Here is a 12,709-nt window from a genome sequence, read left to right as displayed (position 1 = left end):
CTGTGGTTGCGGGGTTTACTGTCTACAAAATACGTCATGATGACTTATCAAACCTGCTTGGGCACCACCTGCCAAATCCGCAATGTTTTCCACCTTGAAGGGCGGCACGGTAGCGCAGCGGTAGAGTTGCTGCTTTACAGCGAATGCAGCGCCGGAGACTCAGGTTCGATCCTGACTACGGGTGCTGCACTGTAAGGAGTTTGTACGTTCTCCCCGTGACCTGCGTGGGTTTTCTCCGAGATCTTCGGTTTCCTCCCACACTCCAAAGACGTACAGGTATGTAGGTTAATTGGCTGGGTAAATGTAAAAATTGTCCCTAGTGGGTGTAGGATAGTGTTAATGTACGGGGATCGCTGGGCGGCACGGACTTGGAGGGCCGAAAAGGCCTGTTTCCGGCTGTATATATATGATATGATATGATAAGATAAGAGACTCATGAGAATGATACTACCTGCAAGATCCCTTCCAAATAGTACACTAACTTGACTTGAAAATGTATCATTGTCTTTTTATTATTGCTGGGACTGAATACTGGAATTCGCGCCCAACATCATTTTTGCCACAATGATTCAAAAGGGTGGGTCAGTGCCATTTCCCCAAGGCCTTTTGGGGTTAGGCAATAAATGTCAGTCTTTACAGCTGTTGCTCTTACCCAAAAATGAATGAAATTAGATTAATTTGGATGAGTCGGGCAAAATATCAAATTTTCACTGACAATGGCAGTGTGATAAAGCACATTAGCTCAACGTTGAATTTGTAAGCAACTACAAGAAATTTGTCCAAATACATGCCCGGTACTTTGGATGCCATGCTGTTTTCAACTCTCCCCCTGCCTCCAATGTTTACAGTTGGCACCAGCATTTGAGGATGGCATGGCTGATGACATCTCTTGGAAGCTCTATTCTTTAAAAAATAGAACGGGTAAGTATCAGCTTCTCCAAACCTAGTCATAGAATAGCCATTGTAGTAATAGATGTTTAGGTTTATTGATTGATAGGACCAAAGACTCCCCAGAATATTCTGAGCCAAAGCTACAAGAATGATTGGTCTGCAGCATTCCACATTCTATCACTCAATCAATTCTATCACTCAACACAAGCATTTAGTGCGTACTTGGTGAAGAAAAAGATGGAGAGTGCACTCTGGGAGGAGAATTCTGGAACACGTGTACGGTTGACCTGAGATTCAAAATTTGGGGCGCAATTTAACTGCAAATAAAATCACGTCATATTTGTAACTCTTAGGGCTAAAGGAATCGAGGGATATGGGGAAAAAGCAGGAACGGGGTCCTGATTTTGGATGATCAGCCATGATCATATAGATTTTTCATCCGAGGTGTTGATAAAAGACCCAAGGATTCCCTACATTTTCCTTTTAGTTTAACATGAGTCTTGGGGTAGAATATTGAAGTGAATGGTCTACTGCACCGATTTTCTCTGTTTCCATGTAACATTCTGCTGTTGAATTGTGTCTCGTGGCCAAGGGATGGTGATGGTGAGGGACAGATTGCCTGAGAAAACACTGCCTAAAACTGATGTGGGGAAAAAATTGTAAGTCAATCCCTTTTGGCTAACTGTCATTACAGTGAATATTACAATATTTCTCGTGCTTAGAAGTTTTTAAATATTGCAAACTATTAAGAAACTAATTAAACTTTCTAAATTGAAAGTTTTTTAATATTTTCAGAAAAGAAAGACATATTTGGTATTAAATAACTTTTTTAAGTGGTAAAAGCTCAAAGTATTAACCATCAGTTCCTCACAGCTATTCAAAGATTTCAAAGGTCTTTTATTGCCACGTGTACCAATTAAGGTACAGTGATATGTGAATTGCCATTATTCATCATTGGAATTGATGGAGAACTCGGTGACATGTTTGTCTTATCTCCTTCTCTTTGAGCAATTTCCTAATGTAAATGCTGGAGTACTTGTGCAAATGCACCCTCCATTGTTGGTCTCTTGGGTCCAGCATTGGAGAATGTCTCATGAGCAGCAGACACCACATTCTGCACTCGAGCAGAAATCCCACAGCGGCTAGCTCATGTTCTGGTGAAATGCTTGCAGGTCTTTGCATTGTTGTCCTTTCATTTCAATATTCCACCCCAAGACTAATGTTGAACTAAAAGGAAAATATAGGAAATCCTTGGGTCTTTTATCAAAACCTCTGATGAAAAATCTAAAATGTTCATTGTTTTTCTTTCTAGTGAAGCTGGTTTTAGTGTTTATTGGAGTTTTGCAGCATCTGCAGTATTTTGCTTTTAGTAAATAAGCACTGAACCTGTCATGCTGAACAGCTCAGAAGATGTAAAAAGGGATGTTATTATAGATAGTGTTGAAAATAATTGAGACACGAGCTGGATGGGATTAATATCATGTATACTTGACTGATGAAGAAATTGATATAGGATGAGAGATGAATGATGTGAAGGGAGGGGGGAGGGCAGCGGTAGGTTGAATTGAAGAATGTGCGTTGCAGAAGATAAAGGGAGATGCATACAAATATATTTTCTAATCTTGTCAGGTCATTGAAATGGTTCCTCCACAGAATTGTGTTCTTTGTGTGCCACAATGGTACTGTTTCTTAGTCAGCTCAATCTAGGTCTTTGTCAGCAGGATGTCCCCTAGAAAGCGCATCCTCCTTTGAGCTTGATGCAACTTTCAAATATTCTGGGTGAGCTTTGTTTTTAAGTTATGTGAATGAGCATTGTTCCTGTTGATTGACAAATTGGCTGAGAAATCTGGACACATTTAATTCAATTCAACCACCAATACCCATACATATTCCATTCCAGCCTGAGTAAAATCCATAGATAGAGATAATAACCGTTCAGGTGAATTTGAATTTGTGAATTTCTCATCTGATCAAAAAACAAATCTAAAATATGCTTTATCTTGGGTACAGTACGAACATGTTCCTTTCATACATTTATTTTACTCATTTTTAGTAACCTTGATAATTTTCCAGCTTTACTGTGGGTACACTTATCTTGAATTTTTTTTGGAGTTGCTCCAAAAGATGCTCTTATCCTCAGTGAATAAACTGAGGTTGACTTCAAATAGTAGCACTAAAGGAAATCATGCTTAAAAATAATTCAAATAAGTAAGTATAGAAAATACAATGTGTAAAAATGTAATATTTGACATTGGTTGTAGGACTTGGTTTTCCTCTCTGATTCAAGCTCCTATTAAAAATCGGCTCTTGGGACATCCAGCCATGCACAATCAAAAAGGATATTTTATTTATAGACTACAGTCTTCTAAAGGTTATGCTTGTATGACTTATTTTTCAAACACCTGATACATTTCTTTGGCCCTTCTGATTAGTTTTTTCTGCCATCCTTTTCAAAAGGCATAGCAGCACATATACATTTTCCATACTGATTTGACTTAATTTTTTCAATGTTTTGATTGAGGTTGTCTCTGCAGCCCTCATCTATGTTAGCCCTCCACAAATCTTGAGCAACTAGTTTGACTGGAAGATCAAATCTTCTTTACTCAGAGGGTGGTGGCTGTGTGGAATGAGCTTCCGGTGGAAGTGGTGGAGGCAGGCTCGATTTTATTATTTAAGAGTAAATTGGATAGGTATATGGATGGGAGGGGATTGGAGGGTTATGGTCTGAGAGCAGGTAGATGAGACTAGGTCAGAAAAAGTGGTCGGCGTGGACTGGTAGGGCCGAACGGGCCTGTTTCCGTGCTGTAATTGTTATATGGTTATATGGTTATATAATTCACATGAGTTAGTCAAACTGGCATCAATATTAAAATAATCACAATAAGTTAAGCATCTGTCTTGCAGGAATCAGTGTACTTTCTTCATGCCAGGCATTCCAGCAGCTGAATCATAGAATGGTTATGACACAACGTTGCCATTCAGAATATCTGCATATATTCACATGTAACATATGTGAAGAAGCCAGGTAACATTAGGTGGCTTTAGTTTAAAATTTCTCTTATAATGTTGCTTTAACTGGCTAACTAAATTTTTAATTTTCTCACAGTGGAAAATCTCATCAAAATAAAGCATTTTATTTCATTGTCTAACAAAGCTAATTCTCAACAGTTTTTGATCTCTAAATCTTATAGTTGGATAATCGTTATCTACCATCGACGTATTTATACAACTAACATTTATTTCCTTATTTATAATTATATGAGGTTATCTTATTATTCCTGGATATTTGAAACAAATTACAAAGCACCATTTGCATGGCTGATCCAGTTAGGTTTATGATCATTGTGATGCCAAGGATGTAGGCGAGTGATTTAGCAGTATTAGTTTTATTAAATGTTGAGGAAGTTGTTAAATTCTCCTTGGATTTAGTCATGAATTTTCCCTTTTAATTCCTTTTTAAACTACATTTCTTTGATATCACTCAATCAAATGCTGCTTTGACCTCGAGACAATTCCATTTCTGGAATTCTACTCCTGTGTTCTTATTTGAAGCAGAGCCAGAATGAGTTCCAGGGCCAAATCTTGCTGGGGTCGGGGACTGTGAGGAAGGTTGTCAAGCTTTACTGCGGGATATCGATCAGCCGCAGAAATAACTGAAGAAATGGCAGATGGAATTTAATCTGAGCAAGGGCCTGGTGTTGCATTTTGGGAAGTCAAATGTAAGGGGAATATATACAATTAATAGTATAACCGTCAACAGCATTGATGTACAGAGGGATCTTGGGGTCCAAGTCCATAGCTCCATAACAACAAGTAAACTGGTAAAGAAGGCATCTTTAGATGTACAAGTAGAGGACTCTGCAGGGTCACTTGGACTGGATAATCCTTTGCCTTTCCAATATCTTGCCACCATTCAAAAGGCACAAATCTAGGAATGTTTGAAAGACTTCACTTGTCTCGGTGAACAATAGATTATTTTGTTAACAAGGAAATCATGAGACATTGTGTTAGTACAGGAATGTGGTACTGAGGTGAAAAGTCGCTTACAATTTTATGAATTGTGGAGCAAGCCAAATGCTATATTTCTGCTATTATGTTCAACTCCACCATCATGCTCAAAATGCTCAATACTATCCACCACCCTCACACAGAGAGTGGTGGGTATATGGAATGAGCTGTCAGAGGAGGGAGTTGAGGCAGGTGCGATAACATTTAAAAGGCATTTGGACAGGTACATGAATACAAAAGGTTGGTTTAGAGGGATATAGGTGAAACATGGGCAGATGGGACAGTGTAGATGGGGCATCTTGGTGGCATAGGCAAAGGTTGGGCTGAAGGGCCTGTTTCTATACGGTATGATTATCCAGGAATAAGCTCTTTTGCTGATTAGTTTCCTTTCATCATTTACAACCAGAATATTATACCTGTTCAGCAAGTCACTGAGTTTCTTTGAGAAACCTGTACCACTGAGAAAAAAAGCAGGTGCATTGGAAACAATTTTGGAAATTTATCTTTCAGTTCAGATGGTTGACAGAAAAGAAGAAAGCTTTTGATTTTGAGCAGAGATAGATGGCCGACTCGTCGCAATAAAGTGTCAAAAGCAGATTAACCCAGGGTAATGCACAAGCTGCTGCAAGGCAAAAGGATAGTGCAATAATAAGTACCAATAAATGGAGAGACTTCAGCATCTTAATTCAGGTATAAGAGGGACCCATACAAATAGAGGGGAACTATTTTTTCTCAGTTGAAGTGACAAAACACAAGGTGGTCTATTTTTAAAACTATGGAAGATGTGGCAAATGTTCTTAAAACCTAGACAGTGATAGGGGTCTGGAAGTTGCAACCTGGAATGGAGACAAAGGCAGAAACTTTTACTATGATTTCAAAAAGTGTCTGGATGTTCACTTGACAAACCAAAATCAACTGAGCTGTGGGTCACGAGCTAGATGAAGGGATTAGCTTGGATAGCTCTATTAGACCAGCGTGGACATAATAGGCTGAAGAACCCTTTTGACATAAATCTTATGAAATTCTATTATGTTACACACCATTCTTTCAAAATATGTTACTATTACTGGTCAAAATTGCTGGGAACTCTCCATTGTACTGCTTTTCTGAGAGTACGTACTCCACAAGGTGTTTATCCATTCAACTTTCCTTCACCTTCTAAAGAAAAAGTAGGGATGGCCATTGTAAGCTGGCCTTGCCAATCCTTGGATTTGTCTTGTAAACATGTTTTTTTGGTCTTTCTTCTGTTTTAAATGCAAATTTAACTCTGCTCTTTGCTTTCATATGGGTCAAGGCCAGGATTTTTGTAATTGTCACAATTACTGTTAATTTCTCCCTGGAGTTGGAATTGTTTAAACTGCAAAATGGTTCCTCCAGGAGTGAGGAATGGTTCCTCTGACTGAGATTGAATGGATTTCGAGGATTGTTAACCAAAGCTTTGGAATTCTGGTTCTTTGTACAGTTTTTGGGGGCGTGGCTGTGTTCTGCAGCTGCGGCTCACCGGCAGTCTCTCCGTTTTTTTTTGTTTTTTGTCATTGTCGTTGTTAAATGTACGTTTTGTTTTATTTTTAATTCTGTGTATGTAGGGGGGTGGTGGGGGGGTTGGGGGAAACCTTTTTTTCAAATCTCCTCCTCAACGGAGATGCGACCTTTACCGTGTCGTATCTCCGTTCGCGCTACGGCCTAACATCGTGGAGTCGGCGGCCTCCAGCTGGGATCGACCCCAAAGACTCCGGTCGCAGGGCCTGGACTTACCATCTCGGAGGCTTCGGCCGTGGGCCCTGCAGACCGCAACATCGGGAGCTCGCAGGTCCCTGGCTGGCGACCGGCTTTTGGGAGCTCCAGCCGTAGCAGCTTCGACCGCCCCGAAGCGCGAGGTTCGATCAACCCGCCCGCAGGCCCTTCATCGCCCTGCGTGGCTCGGCCGCAGCACTTTACATCGCCCGGTGGGGGCTCAGGACTTTCATCGGCCTGCTCGGCTCGGCCCTGGGACTTTCCATCGCCCAGTGGGGGCTCAGGACTTTCATCGCCCTGCGTGGCTCGGCCGCAGCACTTTCCATCGCCCGGTGGGGGCTCAGGACTTTCATCAGCCTGCTCGGCTCGGCTCGGCCCTGGGACTTTCCATCGCCCGGTGGGGGCTTCAAAAAGTTGGGAGCCTCGATCACCTCGCGGCACCACGGGAGAAGAATGAGGAGGAGATAAGACTTTGCCTTCCATCACAGTGAGGGTGTGCCTAGAGCAATCACTGTGATGGCTGTTTTGTGTAAAAAATTATATCTGTGTGTCTTGTGCTTTTTAATGTCTACTGCTGGACCCTGACGTGAGAGGACGCTGGCGTTGAGTATTCGCCGCTTTTCCGTCAGGATAGTTTGTCTGTTTGTTTCTATGTTAATTGTTTTTGTAAAGCGCTTTGAGCATGTGATAAGGCGCTATATAAAATAAATGGATTATTATTATTATTATTAGTGATCATTGATGTGAGCTGTTCGTAAAAAATTATACAACACTTCATATAGAACAAATTAATTGTTAACTTTTGCAATAGGCTCAAGTTTTTTACAGTTATGTTTTACCGCATTATTAACAGTGTTTGTTTTACTGCCTTTTTTCCTAGAAAATTGAAAATGGGAGATTTGCCAAATACAAGTACTTTTCCCATAAAATTATTAATGAGTCTGACTTGTTCATGATCACAAAAAGGTACGATTTTAAGTCATGAAAAGTGTGGAAAATCTATTTTCAAAAATTGTGATTAGTTTTCAACCCTCATTTAGCACTTTGACAAAAACCTTTTCGGACATATCAAATTGCTGGAAAAAGAGATTTCATAAATGTCCTTCATTGACCATTATTGTTTTGTTCAGTTACTTTCAACTTTTTAATAGTTGAATGGAACTTAATTAAACCATGTATTTGAATGAATGTAACCTGGTGAGGGAGTAGAGTAGAATTTGTATTTTTAGAATTTTTTAGACATGGTGAATGATGTTGAGTATCTTGCTCTTGCTCTCCATCCTCGCTGCTCAACTTCTGATGCCCATTCTACATATCTAAGCATTTTCCTTTCATAAGCCTCATCCACAAATTTCTCACAAGGCACCGTGAGTTCTATAAACTACACTATCCACTGACTAACTGACCATAACACTATCAGGCCTCAAACTAGTACTAATTATTCCCTGCGGAGCAACAAGCTTTCCTTCCAAAACTACCTGCATCTGCCAATCATTGACTCCCCCTAACTGGCCTAACATACCTGCCTAAAAACTTTCCTTCTCTACCTTTCTCTCCCTCACGGACAAAATGAATAGCTACACTCAGTCCTGATGTCTACTGAATTCACTTGAGCTCTCCTCCTCTCAATTGCTGCATCTATACATTTTACGACCTGGTTATGCCGCCAAGTATACTGACCGTGAGAAAGACTAATCCTACATCCTGACAAAATATGCCTCAAGGTTGCCACCTCTTAACACAGGGAACACACCGGGTCCCCATCTACCCATTGCAGCAAAGAGTAGGAATTAACGGGTCCTTTTCAGAATGGCAAGCAGTGACTAGTGGGGTACCGCGAGGCACCACCTAGTGGGGTGCTGGGACCCCAGTTATTTAGAATATATTACCGATTTAGACGAGGGAATTAATGTGACATCTCCAAGTTTGCGAATGACACAAAACTGGGTGGCAGTGTGAGCTGCGAGGAGGATGCTATGAGGATGCAGGGTGACTTGGTTAAGTGGGCAGATGCAGTGTAATGTGGATAAATGTGAGGTTAACCACTTTGGTGGCAAGAACAGGAAGGCAGTTTATTATCTGAATGATGTCAGATTAGGAAAAGGGGAGGTGCAAGGAGACCTGGGTGTGCTTGTACATCAATCACTTTAAGTAAGTATGCAGGTACAACAGGCAGTGAAGAAAACTAATGGCATGTTGACCTTCATTGCAAGAGGATTTGAATTTAGGAGAAAGGAGATCATACTGCAGTTGTACAGGGCCCTGGTGAGACCGCACCTGGAGTATTGTGTGCAATTTTGGTCTCCTAATTTGAGGAAGGACATTATTGCTATTGAGGGAGTGCAGTGTAGATTCACTAGGTTAATTCCCGGGATGGCGGGACTGACATATGATGAAAGAATGGGACAACTGGGCTTGTATTCACTGGAATTTAGAAGGACGAGAGGGAATCTTATAGAAACATATAAAATTCTTAAAAGATTGGACAGGCTAGATGCAGGAAAAATGTTCCAGATGTTAGGAGAGCCCAGAACTAGGGGTCACAGTTTAAGAATAAGGGGTAGACCATTTAGGACTGAGATGAGGAAAACCTTCATCCAGAGAGTTGTGAATGTGTGGAATTCTCTACCACAGAAGGTGGTGGAGGCCAATTCACTGGATGCTCTTCAGGCTAGCGGAATCAAGGGATATGAGGAAAAAGCAGGAACGGGGTACTGATTTTAGATGATCAGCCATGATCACATTGAATGGTGATGCTGGCTTGAATGGCCTACTCCTGCACCTATTTTTCTATGTTTGAGGTTCTGTGGTGATGGCTGCACATCATAAATAGCCCCTAAATGGAAACACATGACCTGCCTCCATGCTCCACAGGTCCCTCCAGCTGAACCTCATCTTTTCTACACTTTCCCAATTCATCCACTGTCCCTGCTTAACCTGAGCTACTGCCCTTACACATCTCACTGCTTCCTGACGACGTACCGGCTCTACAACCAATTTCCTCTTATCTGTTTGACCTGCCTTACTCCACACTGGCTTCCTTGTGCTGAGCCCTAGGCCTACTTTCCCTTGCTGCAGCCTACCACCAATGTCTGTATACCTCAGAGCTGGTTGGCTTCTTGTGCTGCCTGTTTTGAGTTCCACCTCCTCCCTCTAGTTACACTTGGAACCAGATTACTAACTAAGGTATCCTTGCTCCCTGATAATTGCAACTCACATTAGCATATTTAAACTCCTCTGTTAGGTTAGACAATGGTAAATGGAGAATACCTTTCCCATAGAAAACCACATTACTCAGACACCGTGGAACTCTCAACCCTTTCCTAATATATGAACTAATAAATTTCTCTACCCTTTCCACCGTAGAAATTGGCACCTCAGATACTGTCAATGGTCACGTCAACCTAGGGAATAGCCCAAACTGCAAACACCACAACTTCAACTTGCCCTGACTTCTCTAACCTTTCTAACCCGTCAGTAATATATTTTCTGAGTTGCTGAACCTGTTCAGTGTCATCCAACTTCCTGTTATACCACCTACCCAAGCTTTTAACTGGCTTCTCCATTATAGACGGGATTTCTTCTTTATCTGCATAAACCTTTTCTCTACTACCTTTCCTCTTGCCAAAGAAATACTCCATGATTTGCTATGCTTAATCCTCAATATAGCCCATTTAAGATTATCATTTACCTTCTCTAATAACCTTCTTGTACAAACTACTGTTGTGGCCACCAAGATCATATCGTTCATATAGGCCCTGATTGGAGGGAGGTGTAGCCCGCCCTGTTGTCTCTCCCTGCCGATGACCCACCGTGATGATCTAATCACTAGCTCCATCACCATTGTAAAAGCTAACAGGGAAATAGTACACCCTGCCATAATGCCATCTCTTGTCTCTGCCATGCTGTTGTGAAGTCTACCATACTAAAACACATTTGGATATCGTGGAAATATGCTTCCATTAAATTTACTATTGAGCTCTACAGAAATCAAAAGCAGTCCAAATAAGACTACGTGGTACAGAGACAAGCACATTTGCCAGGTCCAAAAACAGTGCATGCAAATCTCTTCTCTCGAGCTTGCCTGTCTGAATCTGGTGCCATATTACACCAATGTGTTCCAAGCAACCTGTAGAACCCGGGATTATTGCTTTCTGTACTGTGGTATCTATTAACCTGTTCCTTTTTAAATAACTTGCCAGCCTCTGTGCCACTACACTAAAGAAAATCTTGCCTTCTACATTTAGGACACATATAGGCCTAAACTGTCTTAACTCTGAAGACAAAATGTGTAGGAAGGAACTTCAGATGCTGGTTTAAACCAAAGATAGACCCAAAATGCTGGAGTAACTCAGCGGGACAGGCAGCATCTTTGGAGATAAGGAATGGGTGATGTTTCAGGTCAAGATCCTTCTTCACGGGAAAGGGAAATGAGAGATAGGGCAATGATGTGAGAGATATAGAACAAACGAATGAAAGATATGCAAAAAAGTAACAATGATAAAGGAAACAGGCCATTCATTGTTAGCTAGGGGCTAGATGAAAAAGAGTTACAGTCAATGAGACTCAACAAGACGACTTTGAAGCTAGTACGACTTGGGCGGGGAGTGATGGAGAGTAGGGTTACTTGAAGTTAGATAAATCAATTTTCATACCGCTGGGTTGTAAGCTGCCCAAATGAAATATGAGGTGCTGTTCCTCCAATTTGCGAAGCAGTATAAAGGTAAGGCCTTTGCTGAGGTGAGATCATTCTGCCCAGAGAGGGGAAGGTTTATTAGTTCTATTCAGCTAATAATAAAGGAAACAGGCCATTGTTAGCTGTTTGCTAGGTGAGAACGAAAAGCTGGTGTAACTTGTGTGGGGGAGAGATGGAGAGAAAGAGGGAATGCAGGGGTTACTTGAAGTTAAAGAAATCAAATTCATACACTTGGGTTGTAAACTGCCCAAACAAAATATGCAATGTGGTCCTCCAATTTGCACTTAGCCTCATTCTGAAGACTCTTTCTCTTTGGGAATGAAAACTCCCCCTGATCTACGCCAAACCATTGAAACAACCTGTTTCTCCCAAACTATTCTTCTCTCCCCAAGAATCCAAGCACATCAGGTGCACTTTTATTTACATGGCAAGGGACTCCATTCGGCCCTGGGGCTGAAGAAGCCTTTGCACGCTTTATTATTACTTTGGTGGCCTAACATCTAACATACTTTATCTCTCCTAAGGATTGTATATCTGGAGGGAAACCCATTCCCCTATTCTTTTCTGTATTGGAGTAGGTCCGTTTTAAATATTCCTCTAACTCTTTCTTTGAAGCTTTGAGCTTTCTGCTCATTTCCTGACTAAACATTCTTTTAACAAATTTATATGGATCCCAATAAAATGCTGCCTTGACCCGCTCATTCTTTTCCTCCTAAGGCATTCTGCCCTCCTTAATATTGCTAACCGATTTCTTAACTCTTCTTGAAAAACATTAATTCCCTCTCTCTTCAACTGTAGCCTTTCTCCACTGCTTTCTCAACTGTCTCCTCTCCTTCACTTATCTCTTGATTTCTTTGTGTTGTCTAGATCTAACCACCTGTAGAACCTGCACCTTTTTCTCAATAACTCCAAACATCCCTACACCATATTGATAAATAATCTCTCCCATTGTATCTAACTTGTTTTCCACTATCCCTTTCAGACTCTCTAACACCTTCACCAAATCTATATTAAGAGTTTCTCATTCCTTCCTTTCACTTGCCCTAGGCCATTTAACTCTAGGTTTCAGCCCACCGCTCTTCTCCCTGATTGGCAGATTAACCTCACCACCACCTACATCCCTTTCTACAGCACTTGCTCCCTCTTTATCAGTGACATGGGTAATGATATCCTGCGAACTGTGGTTTTGTACCCGTCGCTAGACTTCACTCGACTGACTTCTCAAGAAGTACGGATGTCAAGGGTTATGGGGAGAAGGTAGAAGAATGGGGTTAGGAGGGTGCGATAGATCAGCCATGGTTGAATAGCTGAGTAGACTTGATGGGCCGAATAGCCTAATTCTTCTCCTATCACTTATGACCTTAAGTACTGCTCAATGTG

General features: G+C 41.3%; 1 protein-coding gene across 2 annotated transcripts in view; it reads left to right on the top strand.

Annotated features, from left to right (window-relative positions):
- The window catches only part of vps13a (vacuolar protein sorting 13 homolog A), a 283,176-nt gene that overhangs the window by 252,084 nt on the left and 18,383 nt on the right, over positions 1 to 12,709 (top strand). For both annotated transcript variants that reach the window (XM_078396225.1, XM_078396226.1), the window contains one exon: positions 7,514 to 7,599. In XM_078396225.1, coding sequence (XP_078252351.1) covers positions 7,514 to 7,599 — 86 coding nt within the window. The remainder of the gene's footprint in view (positions 1 to 7,513; positions 7,600 to 12,709) is intronic.

This window comes from Rhinoraja longicauda, chromosome 3 (genome assembly GCF_053455715.1).
Source record: "Rhinoraja longicauda isolate Sanriku21f chromosome 3, sRhiLon1.1, whole genome shotgun sequence".
NCBI classification, from domain to species: Eukaryota; Metazoa; Chordata; class Chondrichthyes; order Rajiformes; family Arhynchobatidae; genus Rhinoraja; species Rhinoraja longicauda.
This window is presented reverse-complemented; position numbering and strand designations above follow the sequence as displayed.